At 49.2% G+C, this 12,299-nt stretch overlaps 1 protein-coding gene across 6 annotated transcripts in view; it reads left to right on the top strand.

The window, feature by feature from the left end:
* Window positions 1-12,299, top strand: part of FIP1L1 (factor interacting with PAPOLA and CPSF1) — a 510,903-nt gene that overhangs the window by 427,800 nt on the left and 70,804 nt on the right. For all 6 annotated transcript variants that reach the window (XM_069201295.1, XM_069201279.1, XM_069201288.1 and 3 more), the window contains one exon: window positions 931-986. In XM_069201295.1, the coding sequence (XP_069057396.1) occupies window positions 931-986 (56 nt within the window). The remainder of the gene's footprint in view (window positions 1-930; window positions 987-12,299) is intronic.

Here is a 12,299-nt window from a genome sequence, read left to right as displayed (position 1 = left end):
AGGCAGCCCCTTTATAATGTAGCTTAATAGCCAGTTTCATAAAGTTATTTGCATATTTCTGAAAAATAAATTAGAAACCAGCCGTGGGAACATGAGACAAGTGAGAGTAGCGTTCTTTATTAGATCAAATATTTGCATGTGCAAAGGTTTCGATTGCAAACTAAGAAACTGACCTATCAGCCTCCTTTTCTGTCTCCTTTAAAATCTAGTGACTTTTACAAGGCACATGAGTAGATTTATTGCCTGTACTTCAGGCATAGTAGTCTGATCCCCATAGCTACCTAGTGAATTGCAGTACCATAGTAAAGCAATACAATGATTTTTAATGAGTTGAAATAAAGAAACATATTTATGTGCACAGTTATTTAGGTGATGTAATGGTGACCCCGGAATCTCAATATATGGGTTCTGTTCTTGGCATTGGCGCTTTTCAAGAAAGTATGTGGTTTTATTTAACTGAATTTATCTCATGTTAATGTAAAATTGAATGAATTGGTTTCATATAAATGTGAAAAACCCCTACATTATGCTCTCTGAATTAGATGATTTGATCCCCCATTACATGCATGTTTTTATAATATCTTCTCAGGAAACCATACAATACCATTCTGTGTAACTCACTTCAAGTTTGAGATACTCTCCAAAAAAGTAAATGTTCTGCAAGCCCTCAACTGCTCCTTTAAGCTAACTCTGCCCTCAGTTCAATACCTATAGAAAATGAATACATTTCTGTCTCAGTTACATACAGTTATTTCTCAGGATTACTGTTAAACTTCCTAGAAACTAATAATCTGTAAAGAAGATGAATGTTTAAACCTTGGCAAATATTTTAAGCAGAATCTTCCACTAATCCAATGTATTTTACTAAAGTCTATAGCTTTGCTCAGTTTGTGTCACGTTGACAATGTAATTTTTCTTCTTTTAAAACAGTGGCCATGGCTCTGGGTATGATGGTCGGTCCGGTCCTGCATTTCCATATGGTGGTGGTAAGTTCACAAACACAGGAATAATTGAAATTCTGTTGTAGTTTTAAATTGTTCTTATGCATATTATAGACACATCACAGTGAAGCAATCAAGTGTTTACTCTTTTTCTAAAGACCAAACATTTTGTTTAGCTGCGGTAGTCACAATCTGGTAAAGAATTCTAGCTGCAGATTCCTTTCCTTTGATTTTTCCAGGCATCAGGCTGCATCTGTAAACTTTTGCTGAGCAGTACCCCTTGCGTGCGCCATTGAGTGTCTCTATTCTGCTCTGTGTAGTGTGGTTGATACTGGATGTGATGTTGCGGTCACCTATATAGGCGTCAGCCAGGTGCACCGGCTTTAGTTCTTTTCTTTCCACGTCAGTGCAGATCCGGGGAGAGCAGCCCCTCTGTTGGTTTTTGACAGGCCTTTTTTCGACTTTTTGTTGAGATTGTTTCTTTGCCTGTTGAGATGTCTTTGAGGAAGGCCAGGTTTAAACCATGTGCTGCCTTTTACCGCACCATGTCGGTCACTGACCCCCATCTCGTTTGCCTCTGGTGCCTCGAGCACGACCATGACTCCATGCTAGGCCATGGCGCCGAAAGCTTTGAGGGAGCGGCCCTAAAGCTGCTTGCAGCCCGGCAGTCGGCAACACCAGTGCCCATGACTCCGAGAAGGTCTCGGTCCCAGTCGCAAAGGAGGTCACAGGACCCATCTTTGAGCCCTAAGTCCTCTTTTTCCCATTCAAGGTCCTCGGGACACTGTGGAAAGAGGCACAAGAAGAAGAGGAAGCCCAAGCGGACTTCGTTTTCACCTAGCCGGCCGGCGAGATGAACAGGGAACATCAGCATTCCTGGCATGGTTCTGTGGAGCCGATAGCCAGTTCAGCTCAATGCCTCCCACCATTTCAGAGAGCCAGATCAACACTCGCTCAAATAAAGGAGTTTTACGAGGCCATGCGCTACGTATTCGAGCGAGCCGACCCCTCTGGCGTGCCTTCAAGCCCCGCAGGGTTGGATGAGACTTCAACCAGATCCACACTGGCAGCTTCGGCCTCGGCTCCTGCGGAGTATCAGGGATCAGACTCTAGATCCGGACTGATGCCGGTTACACAGAACTGACCTTCTCCGGCCCTGGTCATGACGCTGATGCTCCCGGCACCGCCAGCCTTATTCTCATTACCGATGAGCTGGAACACAGGTGCCAGGTCATTGCCTGACCCTTATTTTTCGCAGCCAGGCACATGAAAAGAGTGGGTGGGGTTACTACACACTTTAGAACACCAGCTGGAAATATCTTTGGACTGGTGTGAGGAGATAGAGGCCATTTGTAAAGAAATGGCTCCCTGTTGCAGTTACCCCCCACTTTTTGCCTGATACTGATGCTGACTTGACTGAGAAGTGTGCTGGGACCCTGCTAACCAGGCCCCAGCACCAGTGTTCTTTCACCTAAAATGTACCATTGTTTCCACAATTGGCACAACCCTGGCACCTAGGTAAGTCCCTTGTAACTGGTACCCCTGGTACCAAGGGCCCTGATGCCAGGGAAGGTCTCCAAGGGCTGCAGCATGTCTTATACCACCCTAGGGACCCCTCACTCAGCACGGACACACTGCTTGCCAGCTTGTATGTGCAGGTGGGGAGAAAATGACTAAGTCGACATGGCACTCCCCTCAGGGTGCCATGCCAACCTCCCACTGCCTGTGGCATAGCTAAGTCACCCCTCTAGTAGGCCTTACAGCCCTAAGGCAGGGTGCACTATACCACAGGTGAGGGCATATGTGCATGAGCACTATGCCCCTACAGTGTCTAAGCAAAACCTTAGACATTGTAAGTGCAGGGTAGCCATAAGAGTATATGGGCTGGGAGTCTGTCAAAAACGAACTCCACAGCTCCATAATGGCTACACTGAATACTGGGAAGTTTAGTATCAAACTTCTCAGAATAATAAACCCACACTGATGCCAGTGTTGGATTTATTAAAAAATGCACACAGAGGGCATCTTAGAGATACCCCCTGTATTTTACCCAATTGTTCAGTGCAGGACTGACTGGTCTGTGCCAGCCTGCTGCTGAGAGACGAGTGTCTGACCTCATGCGGTGAGAGCCTTTGTGCTCTCTGAGGACAGAAACAAAGCCTGCTCTGGGTGGAGGTGCTTCACACCTCCCCCCTGCAGGAACTGTAACACCTAGCAGTGAGCTTCAAAGGCTCAAGCTTCGTGTTACAATGCCCCAGGGCACTCCAGCTAGTGGAGATGCCCGCCCCCTGGACACAGCCCCCACTTTTGGCGGCAAGTCCAGGAGAGATAATGAGAATAACAAGGAGGAGTCACTGGCCAGTCAGGACAGCCCCTAAGGTGTCCTGAGCTGAGGTGACTCTGACTTTTAGAAATCCTCCATCTTGTAGAAGGAGGATTCCCCCAATAGGGATAGGAATGTGACCCCCTCCCCTTGGGAGGAGGCACAAAGAGGGTGTACCCACCCTCAGGGCTAGTAGCCATTGGATACTAACCCCCCAGACCTAAACACGCCCTTAAATTTAGTATTTAAGGGCTTCCCTGAACCTAAGAATTTAGATTCCTGAAACTACAAGAAGAAGAAGACTGCCGAGCTGAAAAACCCCTGCAGAGGAAGAACAGAAGACACCAACTGCTTTGGCCCCAGTCCTACCGGCCTGTCTCCTGCCTTCCAAAGAACCCTGCTCCAGCGACGCTTTCCAAGGGACCAGCGACCTCTGAATCCTCTGAGGACGGCCCGACTACAAGAAACTCCCGAGGACAGCGGCACTGCTCCAAAAGACCTGCAACTTTGTTTCAAGGAGCAGACTTAAAGACCCCTGCAACTCCCCGCAAGAAGCGTGAGACTTGCAACACTGCACCCGGCGACCCCGACTCGACTGGTGGAGAACCAACACCTCAGGGAGGACCCTCCGGCGACTCCGAGTCCGTGAGTAACCAAAGTTGTCCCCCCTGACCCCCCACAGCGACGCCTGCAGAGGGAATCCCGAGGCTCCCCCTGACCGCGACTGCCTGAACTCCATTTCCCGACGGCTGGAAAAGACCCTGCACCCGCAGCCCCCAGCACCGACAGGAACGGAACTCCTGTGCAGGAGTGACCCCCAGAAGGCCCTCTCCCTTGCCTAGGTGGTGGCTACCCCGACGAGCCCCCCCCTTGCCTGCCTGCGACGCTGAAGAGATCCCTTGATCTCTCATTGATTTACATTGAAAACCTGACGCTTGTTTCTACACTGCACCCGGCCGCCCCAGTGCCGCTGAGGGTGTACTTTTTGTGTGAACTTGTGTCCCCCCCGGTGCCCTACAAAACCCCCCTGGTCTGCCCTCCGAAGACGCGGGTACTTACCTGCTGGTAGACCGGAACCGGGGCACCCCCTTCTCTCCATTGAAGCCTATGCGTTTTGGGCACCTCTTTGACCTCTGCACCTGACCGGCCCTGAGCTGCTGGTGTGGTAACTTTGGGGTTGCTCTGAACCCCCAACGGTGGGCTACCTTGGACCCAAACCCAAGACTTGTAAGTGATTTACTTACCTGACAAAACTAACAAAACTTACCTCCCCCAGGAACTGTGAAAATTGCACTGTGTCCACTTCTAAAACAGCTTATTGTGTTTTATGTGAAAAGTATACATGCTAATGTAATGATTCAAAGTTCCTAAAGTACTTACCTGCAATACCTTTCAAATGAGATATTACATGTAGAATTTGAACATGTGGTTCTTAAAATAAACTAAGAAAATATATTTTTCTATAACAAAACCTATTGGCTGGGTTTGTCTCCGAGTGTGTGTTCCTCATTTATTGCCTGTGTGTATGTACAACAAATGCTTAACACTACTCCTTTGATAAGCCTACTGCTCGACCACACTACCACAAAATAGAGCATTAGTATTATCTCTTTTTGCCACTATCTTACCTCTAAGGGGAACCCTTGGACTCTGTGCATGCTATTCCTTACTTTGAAATAGCACATACAGAGCCAACTTCCTACATTGGTGGATCAGCGGTGGGGTACAAGACTTTGCATTTGCTGGACTACTCAGCCAATACCTGATCACACGACAAATTCCAAAAATTGTCATTAGAAATTGATTTTTGCAATTTGAAATTTTTCTAAATTCTTAAAAGACCTGCTAGGGCCTTGTGTTAGATCCTGTTTAGCATTCCTTTTAGAGTTTAAAAGTTTGGTAAAAGTTTGAATTAGAACCTAGAACTAGTTTTAGATTCTTAAAAAGTATTCCAACTTTTAGAAGCATAATGTCTAATACAGATGTGAATGTGGTGGAACTCGACACCACACCTTACCTCCATCTACAGATGAGAGAGCTAAGGTCACTCTGCAAACTAAAGAAAATAGCAATGGGCTCCAGACCTTCCAAACTACAGCTCCAGGAGCTGTTGGCAGAGTTTGAAAGAACCAACCCCTCTGAGGATGGCAACTCAGAGGATGAGTATAGTGACTTGGAGGGTGATTCCCCCCTACCAGTCCTATCTAGGGAGGACAGGGCCTCTCAAGCCCTGACTCCAAAAATAATAGTCAGAGATGCTGGTTCCCTCACAGGAGGGACCAACACCTCTGAAATCACTGAGGATAACTCCAGTGAAGAGGACATCCAGTTAGCCAGGATGGCCAAAAGATTGGCTTTGGAAAAACAGATCCTAGCCATAGAAAGGGAAAGACAAGAGATGGGCCTAGGACCCATCAATGGTGGCAGCAACATAAATAGGGTCAGAGATTCTCCTGACATGTTGAAAATCCCTAAAGGGATTGTAACTAAATATGAAGATGGTGATGACATCACCAAATGGTTCACAGCTTTTGAGAGGGCTTGTGTAACCAGAAAAGTGAACAAATCTCACTGGGGTGCTCTCCTTTGGGAAATGTTCACAGGAAAGTGTAGGGATAGACTCCTCACACTCTCTGGAAAAGATGCAGAATCTTATGACCTCATGAAGGGTACCCTGATTGAGGGCTTTGGATTCTCCACTGAGGAGTACAGGATTAGGTTCAGGGGGGCTCAAAAATCCTCGAGCCAGACCTGGGTTGATTTTGTAGACTACTCAGTGAAAACACTGGATGGTTGGGTAACTGGAAATGAAGTGCATGACTATGTTGGGCTTTATAATTTGTTTATGAAAGAACACATTTTAAGTAACTGCTTCAATGAAAAGTTGCATCAGTATCTGGTAGACCTAGGTCCAATTTCTCCCCAAGAATTGGGAAAGAAGGCAGACCACTGGGTCAAGACTAGGGCAACCAAAACTTCCACTGGGGGTGACCAAAAGAAAGGGGTTACAAAACCTCCTCAGGAGAAAGTGGGTGACACTAGAAACAAAGAAAAAGAGTCCTCTGTAGGCCCCCAAAGACCAGACCAGGTAGGTGGGCCCCGAGACACAACTCAAAACAAAGGTGGGTACCAGGGTAAGAACTGGGATGCCACTAAGGCATGGTGCCATAACTGTAGACAAACAGGGCACCACACCAAGGACACTTCTTGTCCCAAAAACAAACCCCCTAGCAAAATCCCAGGGGTGACCAGTGTAGCCATTGGGGATGACTCCTTAGATGAGGAGGTCTTCATAGCCTTCAACTGGAAAAAGGGCCCAACAGGTGAGTTGGAGATTCCAGAGGGAAGTAGACACTTCCACCACCTACTGGTAAATGGAATCCCAGCCACTGCCCTGAGAGACACTTGTGCCAGTCACACTATTGTGCATGACAGGCTGGTGTTCTCCAACCAGTACATCCCAGGTGAGATGGCCAGAGTAAGAGTTAGCCCAGACAGGGTCACTGATAGGCCTGTGGCTTTGGTGCCCATAGAAGTGGGTGGGACTTTTAGCTGGAGAAGGGTGGTAGTCAGTACAGACCTCCCCCTTGATTGTCTCCTTGGAAATTACTACCCAGAGGTTAGTCAGAGCCCAAGAGAGGAGCTGGTCCAGTGCCAGTCCTCTCCCAAGGAATCTGGAGTTCCAGCCTCTGCAGTAAATGCAAGTAGGCCCCAGAAGAAAAAGAAAAGAAAACAGTGTAGGAAGGGTGGACAACCTTTAGCCAAGGTTCCAGCAAGCCAAGGAGATTCTGCTCCAGTAGGGGAGAACTCCAAAAGTGGCACTGGTAAAGTCCAACCTGACCCACAAGAAGTCCTGGCTAGTCAGGCAACTGTTAAGCCTGAGTGGGTGGCTCCTCAGCTAACAGAAGAAAGAGTGGAAGAAGGGTGTTTACTACAAGATGTGTTAACCCCCCACTCTAATACAGCAGACAGGCACCCTGAACCCAAAGAAGCCTGTAACTTAGCCCCTTCCCTTGTAGGTGAAGAGCTAAAGGTGTGGTTCTGGGCACTGACAGCTGTCAGTGGCCTCTGCTGGGTGTTAGCCTTTATGGCTGCACTATCCTTGGCATGGTGGTCTGACCCCATGCCAAATAGCAAGTTAGGCCCCCTGACCCTGTTGGTCATGGTGGGGTTACTCCAGCTCTGGGTAACCTCTTTGGGTAAGCTAGGGGTGACCCTGGCTAAGATAAGATTAGCAGAGGTGGATACCTCTAACCCCAAAATAGAGAGAATGGGTGGAGACATAAAAAGTACAGACAAGAGGCAATTCAGACTAGGTCCTATCACTGTGGAAGTGGGTCAGTTCCCCAGAGGGAATGACCTGAACAGGAAGATGTAAGGCAGAGTAGGCCCTGCAACAAACCAGCCTATTTCCTCTACTCTTCCTCGCCTGACAGACTAGGAAGACTCTCCCAGCTTTGGCTGAGTCTCCTGGCCTGTGGGCTGGGGGGGGCTTGTGTAAAGAAATGGCTCCCTGTTGCAGTTACCCCCCACTTTTTGCCTGATACTGATGCTGACTTGACTGAGAAGTGTGCTGGGACCCTGCTAACCAGGCCCCAGCACCAGTGTTCTTTCACCTAAAATGTACCATTGTTTCCACAATTGGCACAACCCTGGCACCTAGGTAAGTCCCTTGTAACTGGTACCCCTGGTACCAAGGGCCCTGATGCCAGGGAAGGTCTCCAAGGGCTGCAGCATGTCTTATGCCACCCTAGGGACCCCTCACTCAGCACGGACACACTGCTTGCCAGCTTGTATGTGCAGGTGGGGAGAAAATGACTAAGTCGACATGGCACTCCCCTCAGGGTGCCATGCCAACCCCCCACTGCCTGTGGCATAGCTAAGTCACCCCTCTAGTAGGCCTTACAGCCCTAAGGCAGGGTGTACTATACCACAGATGAGGGCATATGTGCATGAGCACTATGCCCCTACAGTGTCTAAGCAAAACCTTAGACATTGTAAGTGCAGGGTAGCCATAAGAGTATATGGGCTGGGAGTCTGTCAAAAACGAACTCCACAGCTCCATAATGGCTACACTGAATACTGGGAAGTTTAGTATCAAACTTCTCAGAATAATAAACCCACACTGATGCCAGTGTTGGATTTATTAAAAAATGCACACAGAGGGCATCTTAGAGATACCCCCTGTATTTTACCCAATTGTTCAGTGCAGGACTGACTGGTCTGTGCCAGCCTGCTGCTGAGAGACGAGTGTCTGACCTCATGCGGTGAGAGCCTTTGTGCTCTCTGAGGACAGAAACAAAGCCTGCTCTGGGTGGAGGTGCTTCACACCTCCCCCCTGCAGGAACTGTAACACCTAGCAGTGAGCTTCAAAGGCTCAAGCTTCGTGTTACAATGCCCCAGGGCACTCCAGCTAGTGGAGATGCCCGCCCCCTGGACACAGCCCCCACTTTTGGCGGCAAGTCCAGGAGAGAGAATGAGAATAACAAGGAGGAGTCACTGGCCAGTCAGGACAGCCCCTAAGGTGTCCTGAGCTGAGGTGACTCTGACTTTTAGAAATCCTCCATCTTGTAGAAGGAGGATTCCCCCAATAGGGATAGGAATGTGACCCCCTCCCCTTGGGAGGAGGCACAAAGAGGGTGTACCCACCCTCAGGGCTAGTAGCCATTGGATACTAACCCCCCAGACCTAAACACGCCCTTAAATTTAGTATTTAAGGGCTTCCCTGAACCTAAGAATTTAGATTCCTGAAACTACAAGAAGAAGAAGACTGCCGAGCTGAAAAACCCCTGCAGAGGAAGAACAGAAGACACCAACTGCTTTGGCCCCAGTCCTACCGGCCTGTCTCCTGCCTTCCAAAGAACCCTGCTCCAGCGACGCTTTCCAAGGGACCAGCGACCTCTGAATCCTCTGAGGACGGCCCGACTTCAAGAAAGACAAGAAACTCCCGAGGACAGCGGCACTGCTCCAAAAGACCTGCAACTTTGTTTCAAGGAGCAGACTTAAAGACCCCTGCAACTCCCCGCAAGAAGCGTGAGACTTGCAACACTGCACCCGGCGACCCCGACTCGACTGGTGGAGAACCAACACCTCAGGGAGGACCCTCCGGCGACTCCGAGTCCGTGAGTAACCAAAGTTGTCCCCCCTGAGCCCCCACAGCGACGCCTGCAGAGGGAATCCCGAGGCTCCCCCTGATCGTGACTGCCTGAACTCCATTTCCCGACGGCTGGAAAAGACCCTGCACCCGCAGCCCCCAGCACCGACAGGAACGGAACTCCTGTGCAGGAGTGACCCCCAGAAGGCCCTCTCCCTTGCCTAGGTGGTGGCTACCCCGTGGAGCCCCCCCCTTGCCTGCCTGCGACGCTGAAGAGATCCCTTGATCTCTCATTGATTTACATTGAAAACCCGACGCTTGTTTCTACACTGCACCCGGCCGCCCCAGTGCCGCTGAGGGTGTACTTTTTGTGTGAACTTGTGTCCCCCCCGGTGCCCTACAAAACCCCCCTGGTCTGCCCTCCGAAGACGCGGGTACTTACCTGCTGGTAGACCGGAACCGGGGCACCCCCTTCTCTCCATTGAAGCCTATGCGTTTTGGGCACCTCTTTGACCTCTGACCCTGACCGGCCCTGAGCTGCTGGTGTGGTAACTTTGGGGTTGCTCTGAACCCCCAACGGTGGGCTACCTTGGACCCAAACCCGAGACTTGTAAGTGATTTACTTACCTGACAAAACTAACAAAACTTACCTCCCCCAGGAACTGTGAAAATTGCACTGTGTCCACTTCTAAAACAGCTTATTGTGTTTTATGTGAAAAGTATACATGCTAATGTAATGATTCAAAGTTCCTAAAGTACTTACCTGCAATACCTTTCAAATGAGATATTACATGTAGAATTTGAACCTGTGGTTCTTAAAATAAACTAAGAAAATATATTTTTCTATAACAAAACCTATTGGCTGGATTTGTCTCTGAGTGTGTGTTCCTCATTTATTGCCTGTGTGTATGTACAACAAATGCTTAACACTACTCCTTTGATATGCCTACTGCTCGACCACACTACCACAAAATAGAGCATTAGTATTATCTCTTTTTGCCACTATCTTACCTCTAAGGGGAACCCTTGGACTCTGTGCATGCTATTCCTTACTTTGAAATAGCACATACAGAGCCAACTTCCTACACCATTGGTCTGAATACCTCTCCATATACTGGCTTACTCTCTCCACCGACCCTCACTGTAGATATAGACGAGGGGACATCCTATGCAATGGTGGTGTATAGGACAGTAGAGGTCCTTGACCTCGATCTGCCCCCAATGGCTGTTAAGACAAACATCTTGACAGAAGTGCTTCACCCTGGGGCTTCTACATCTGAACCCCTTTTGCCCTTCAACAAAGCACTTACAGTTGTCCTGCTGGGCCCTTGGTCCAAGCCCGGCACGGGGGCTCCTGTAAATAGGACGATTGCCCACAGCCATGGCCCAGCTCTGGGCGACTCTAGCTTTCTAAGCTAACACCCCACCCCTGAGAGCTCGGTAGTTGAAGCCTCCATGCCCCATGGCACATTCCTTTCCACTCCTCCAGGTAGGGAATCCAAGAGGCTGGACCATCTTGGGAAGCAGTTGTTTTCTTCCACCAGCCTGGCACTGAGCACTTAGTAGTAATTGGGCTGTTTCTGCCATATCATCTGGTACACTGTTGCGCAAGTCCTGCCTCAGGAGGAGGCCTGGGGAATACTCTCCCGAGCAGTGTAGGAAAGTGCCACTGTTGGCATGATTATCCCCGCTACTTTTTGCCTAGTGTTGATGCCAACTTTGATTGAAATTGTGCTGGGACCCTGCTAACCAGGCCCCAGCACTAGCATTCTTTCCCTAAAACTGTACCTTTGTTCCCACAATTGGCACAGCCCTGGCACACAGTTAAGTCCCTTATAAAAGGTTCCCATGGTACCAAGGGTGCTGATCTGAGAGGGGGGGAGGCAGTTGCCATACATGGCCCGTCCCCTCTAGTGGTGATATCAAAGGAGCATTGAGCCTGAAGAGAACTGTGGGGTGCTCATCTGGGCCCTGTCCCTCCATCTGTAAACTGCGCACTTTGAGTACAACAGGGTACTGGAGCCCAACGGCCTGAACAGCGGAGACATCTGTGCGTCTGGACAGTGGCCCCTGTGCTTGTGGGGAGGGGACATGAAATTCCACCCCGGCATCAACCCAGTCATTTCTTGGTGAGCGGACAGCCTCCCGCTGAGTAGGGCAGCTGGGATTGGTCTCTGGCAAATCTGATCCTGGGATAGAGGACCCCACCCTTTGTAGACAATCTGATTGTAGTGTTTGTACTGCGTAGATGGCTAAAGAGATGTAGGAAAGTGCCCCTCTTGGCATGGTTAACCCACCCTGCCACATTTTGCTTGATATTGATGCTGACTTGACTTTGAGTGTGCTGGGATCCTGCTAACTATGCCCAAACACCAGTGTTTTCTCCCTAAAATGTACCATTGTTACCACAATTGGCACACCCCTGGCATACAGTTAAGTCCCTTGTAAAAGTACCAAATGCCCTGTGGCCAGGGAATGTCTCTAAGGGCTGCAGCATGTATTATACCACCCTGGAAGACGCCTCACTCAGCCCATACACACTGTTTTGCAGCTTGTGTGTGCTAGTGGCGAGAAAAAGGCACAGTCGACATGGCACTCCTCTCAGGGTGCCATACCCACAAACCACTGCCTGTGGCATAGGTAAGTCACCCATCTAGCAGGACTTACAGCCCTACGGCAGGATGCACCATAACACAGGTGATAGCATAGCTGCATGAGCAATACGCCCCTACAAGTGCCTAAGTCCATTCTTAGACATTGTAAGTGCAGTGTAGCCATATTAAGTATATGGTCTGGGAGTTTGTCATTACGAATTCCACAGCAGCATAATGGCTTCACTGAATACTGGGAAGTTTGGTCTCAAACTTCTGAGCACAATAAACCCACACTGATGCCATTGTGGGATTTATTGAAACATGCACACAGAGGGCATCTTAGAGAT

The sequence above is a fragment of the Pleurodeles waltl genome, chromosome 1_2 (assembly GCF_031143425.1).
Source record: "Pleurodeles waltl isolate 20211129_DDA chromosome 1_2, aPleWal1.hap1.20221129, whole genome shotgun sequence".
NCBI classification, from domain to species: Eukaryota; Metazoa; Chordata; class Amphibia; order Caudata; family Salamandridae; genus Pleurodeles; species Pleurodeles waltl.
This window is presented reverse-complemented; position numbering and strand designations above follow the sequence as displayed.